Below are 5,187 nucleotides of genomic sequence, written 5' to 3' on the forward strand. Positions count from 1 at the left end.
TTTAATTCACCACACAACTTTTGTATTGCCGAGTGTAAATTTATATATAAGGCATTTTTACATTTTAAGTTTCTAAATTGACAGATATGTTTGGACATATTAACCCTTTGGGCTCTTGTTTGTTTTAAACAGGTGATGATGGTTTCCAGGGTACATGAGTACTGATACCGCAGAGATCGAGCAGCTTTTACCTGCAAGCATCAAATGTCAAAGCATGATGACTTGGATGAAAGGCTTTGCCTTTCAAAGACTTGGTCTAGATTTTCACAGTGGCCTTTCGCATACAAGTGCAGCAGGTTGCACCTGACATCTATTGTTCTGCTTTACACATGGGGCTATGTCCACTTAGGGTCAATTAAATTCAGCCTCTGTTGTGATTTTTTTAAAATTCAATCCTGGGATGTGGGCAGGTGGTCGTGTCACCAGGTGACTGCCACCCTTGCTCTAGGTGGTAGAGGTTGCAGGTTTGGAACGTGCTGTCAAAGGAGCCTTGGTGAGTGGCTGCAGTGCATTTTGTTGATGGTACACACTGCTACCACAGGGAGTGAACATTTAAGATACTAGTCCTGGATGGTGTTGAACTTGGTGAGTGTTGGAGCTGCAACAGCCTGGCAAGTGGGGAGTATTCCATCACACACCTGACCTTTGCCTTATAGATGTTGGACAAGATTTGGGGAGTCAGGAGATGAGTTACTGGCTGCAGAATTTCCAGCCTGCTCTTGCAGCCAATGTATTTATGTAGCTGTTCCTGTTCAGTTTCTGGTCAATGGTGACCACCCAGGATATTGATGGTGGGGTATTCAGCAATCATAAATTCTTTCTTGTTAGACACAGTCATTGCCTGGCACTTGTGTGGTGCAAATGTTACTTGCTACTTATCAGCCCAAGCCTGAATGTTGTCTAGGACTTGCTTCATGTGGGCAGGGACTGCTTCAGGACCTGAGGAGTAGCGAATGGAACAGAACACTGCTTTAACACATGTCCTTCTGATACAGAGGTGAGAGTACGACCACTGATCCAAAACTGATACTTGAAATAAATATCAAGTTTCGAGGACAAAATTCAAGGTAGAATTCAGTAGAACACTCTGAATGATGTGCTGCTTTGTTTCCAGTTGTTTTGATTTATTTGGTATATTTAATAACTGAAAAAAATGGATACAATATTGCATTTCTCAACTTTTCTCTGAATTTAGTCTGTGCCAGTGCATAAATACACGTGTTTGTACAGGAGCTCAGCAGTTGAAACATATCTCCGGTGTACTCTGCGATAAGAAAGGGATCTGTGTATTGATCTGGCTCGTACTGACTGTCTGTAATTCTGGAAACAAGGAAAAATACAACATATGGCATCCACAGCACTATAAAAGTGCCACAAATGGAGAATAGTAAAATGATGGATTTCCTTCGGCTCTGCATCTCTGGATCATCGCTGTTCTGGTTGTTGCGTTGACCTTGCAGTGCTCTACGGGTTCGATTAGCCATCACAATGTGTCTAACAGTCAGAGTGTTGAGCAATAAAATCAGAAAGTACGGCAACAATGGGTTTAAAATTGTATCAAGCCAGTCAAAAGTGACCCATCCTGGCAAGGTGTAATAAGTTGGTTTGAACTGAGCGCCCCACTCCACATTATTAATTATGTAGATAGGGTCAAAAGCAAAATACAGGGGGATGTTTTTGAAGCAGAACACGACACACACAGTCACTATAACCACAGCTGCAGTTTTCTCCCTGCAATACTTCTCTCTGAACTTTGGAGAGCAAATGAGGACAAAGCGATCGACAGTGAAAGCAATCGTCAACCAGACAGAGCAGTCAACAGCCAGGTAGTTGATAACCTCATTCATACTAGTTATGGAAGTGTGGTACAAAACTGAGTCTGGGAAATATTCAGTAAGCGTGTAATAGATTATCACGTTGAAAATAATGACCAGTAGGTCCGCTGTCGTCATACCCACCAGGTAAAGAGTGACCCCTTTGGACAGACCACAGCCTCCTCGGGACAGAAGGACAATTGTCAGGAAGTTAGCTATGAAGGAAAGAACAACATCTCCAAATTATTTGCCAGCATTACTTGGAAATTACAGCACAGAATCAGTTCATTCTTCCAATGGGTCACCCATTGGTCGAAAAGGTTGATGGTGTCGGTAATTGCACAGTTATTGAGCAACGTTACAGCAGGGGAACACGAGTGAGCAGGAGAGTCACAACTATACATGCATCTCAGGGGGAACAGGTTTGTTTTGGGGGGGCGTGGGGGGTGGTGGTCGTGTGCTTTCTCTTTCCTGTCTTTGTGTCAGTCCTGGCTCCAGGGCCCCAGCACAAAATCAAGGCTGTCACTCCAGTGCTTTACTGATGGAGTGCTGCAGTGTTGGAGGTGCCATTCTTCAGATGAGGCGTCAAACCGAGGCCCCCTCTGCCTGCATACGTGGATGTAAAAGATCCAATGGCACAATTTCAATGAAGAACAGAGTTATCCCTTGTGTCCTGGCCAATATTTATCCCACAATCAGCATCACTGTAATGTCGTCTAGTGGAAACTTCACCTTTAAGAAATCATACCTTTAAGAGACAAGGTCACTGATGCAACTGATGACATCATCATACATGCAGAAGGAGAAGACACCATTATGAGACACACTGAACACATAGCTGCAGACAGAACACACACACCAGCGAGAAAAAGACATGGACCTCAGCAATGTGTACAGCTCATGAAGTGCAGATAAGTAAGACAATAAAAAATGTTTGTGTTGAATACAGATATAAAGCCTGCAGTTATCATTTAATGAAGATTGCAAAATCACAGAAAAAAACAGTCACAAAGAGAGGTTTTCTGGTCATTATGACATTTCTGTTTGTTGGAGTTTACTGTGCACAACTTGGCTGCTGTATTTTCTACATTATGTTACGACCAAGGTGGGAGTAATACACAGTTAATTTAGTCCCACCACTCCGCAGGTCACAGCATATTAATTAAGTTTCCCACCTACTGCAAATTAGTCAAATTAAACACATTAATTATCCCCAGAATAAAGCACACCAAACCAGGTTTCTTTAAACAACAACAAAATTAACTATTTATTTAATAAACTAAAATATGAAACAATAATGGGATAAATCTATTTATATGAAAAGATTTTATAACTCCTTAGTCAGATGCCACTTGAAGTCTCTCCAGGCAAGTTAGAAGAACAGTCTGTAATGTAATTCAAGGCAATTCATCTGCAGCAGGCTTCACACAGATCTTTCAGCAAAAGGGTGCAGCAACAGGTCTACTTGGCATTTTGAAATATCAGTCGAACAGTAGAAGCTTTCTTGAGATTTCAGGATCTCTCAACAACATGAAAGGCAACAAGAATCACTCTTGAGGCAGGGATTTTTTCAGAGACTGGAGGCAATAGGAATTTTCTACCTTTAACAATAGAAAGCTTCCACTCAGAAAGGAGCCGTTCTCCACAGAGAGAACTGAACTCTTAACAATAAGTCATGTGACCCGTCATTTCCCTTGCTGTTGTTTGGAAACGGGTTGCCTTGCAGTCTGTGCCCCACCCAGTTCAGCATTCAATGTTCTGAGAGAAAAATCCTTTTTTCTCAGTCTTACATAACACTGAACTCCAAGTTTTGTTTTTAAAAACAAAGCACTTGAAACAATTACAACAGTGACTGCACTTCAAAAAATATTTAATTGGCTGTAAAGAGCTTTGAGATGTCTGGTAGTCATGAAAAGTGCTATATAAATGCGAGTCTGCTTTCTAGATTTATTTTTCACAAGGGCATCCTCCCACCCGACTTCATCCCACCATATCAAGATATCCTTCTATTCCTTCCTCATATTTTTATTGAGCTTCCCCTAACTGACAAACTCACAATATCAGTGAGCATGTGATACTACTGCACAGATCGAAAGGAAGCAAATTCCTCTTTCGAACCAGAAAATATTGGGAACATGACCTGAGTGCAGAGGAATTGATTGAGGGAAAAAGAGCAAACTCTATCTAGTTTACCTTCTACCATCCTGGTATTCACTTGATACAAGGATAATGGCGTTGTTGATGAACCACAGCATTCAATCTCTATGAATGTGTTTACATTCGAACATACGAGGCATGTGAATTAGGAGCAGGAGTAGGCTACTCAGCCCCTCATGCCTGCTCTGCCATTCAATAAGATCATGGCTGATCTGATTGTCACCTCAACAGACCCAGAGTGAGACAAGGAAAATCTCCAGTGGTGGAGAGCTTTGGGAACCATAGGTGTGAAAACTCCTGTTCCTCCCAAACATAGAACATTTCCCACATGTCATGTCTCAAATTACTCATGTACTGTGTCCCAAAATGTTTTCTGAAAGAAAGTAAAATTAATAAATAGCAGAAAGTGCTGATTATTGAAGGAATACCTGAAACTGGATTCAGCATGAAGAGAGACAGTCCAAGGTTTTAGATGATAAGAGATACATCAAGAGGAACAACAGAGTTAAAGAGTGATTAAAAAAACAAAAAAAAACAGCTTCAGCTTCTTACCAGGAACTCCGAAGATTGCAAGAAAATGATAGTAAATGAAAGCTGTTTGTTCAATTGTTGATAGTTCCATTTTCGGAGAGAGGAGACGAAACCAATCAGTGACGACAGAGCTGAAGCACCGGATGTTCTTCATTCATGACAACCCCTTATATGAAACAACTCAATCCCTCTGTGATTCAATTAGGTTGCAGAGGGAATGGAATTAGTTTGAGGTATTTGAACAAACAGGTATAATTAATTTTATCAGGTATTAGGCAATGCAATTTATCCAAACACAGGAAGATTGAAGCCAAACAATTCAATTGAAGAATATTGTTCTGAAAACATTAATACATAAAATTAATACAGGTTTATCCATATATTACTAAATGGGGGTTTTAGGAATTGGAAGAGGAAAGTTCAGTCTCTCACACGGTTAGGGTTAAAATCTTTTGTTCTTGGGAATACATTAAATTATTAAAGCTGAAATTTTAAACAGCGAATAATTGATGTTAGATTAGAGATACAGCACTGAAACAGGCCCTTCGGCCCACCGAGTCTGTGCCGAACATCAACCACCCATTTATACTAATCCTACACTAACCCATATTCCTACCAAACATCCCCACCTGTCCCTATATTTCCCTACCACCTACCTATACTAGTGACAATTTATAATGGCCAA

The 5,187-nt window shown here is 40.8% G+C and overlaps 1 protein-coding gene across 1 annotated transcript; it reads right to left on the minus strand.

The window, feature by feature from the left end:
* Positions 1-200: 200 nt before the first annotated feature.
* On the minus strand, positions 201-4,656 carry LOC137376689 (probable G-protein coupled receptor 139). The gene is made up of 3 exons (XM_068045663.1): positions 4,524-4,656; positions 1,162-2,029; positions 201-318 (listed from the first exon to the last, which is right to left on the minus strand). Exons 1-3 carry the CDS (start codon positions 4,654-4,656, stop codon positions 201-203), a joined length of 1,119 nt encoding a protein of 372 aa, XP_067901764.1.
* Between the last annotated feature and the right edge of the window lie 531 nt (positions 4,657-5,187).

The sequence above is a fragment of the Heterodontus francisci genome, chromosome 13, assembly GCF_036365525.1.
Source record: "Heterodontus francisci isolate sHetFra1 chromosome 13, sHetFra1.hap1, whole genome shotgun sequence".
NCBI lineage: Eukaryota > Metazoa > Chordata > Chondrichthyes > Heterodontiformes > Heterodontidae > Heterodontus > Heterodontus francisci.

Coding starts and splice junctions, on each gene's coding strand:
- LOC137376689 (XM_068045663.1), bottom strand. CDS start 4,656: ATGAAGAACATCCGGTGCTTCAGCTCTGTCGTCACTGATTGGTTTCGT. Junction 2,030..4,523: donor TGCAATCTTCGGAGTTCCTG/GTAAGAAGCTGA, acceptor TTTCCTTCATAG/CTAACTTCCTGACAATTGTC. Junction 319..1,161: donor AAGTTGAGAAATGCAATATT/GTATCCATTTTT, acceptor TGTGTAAAGCAG/AACAATAGATGTCAGGTGCA.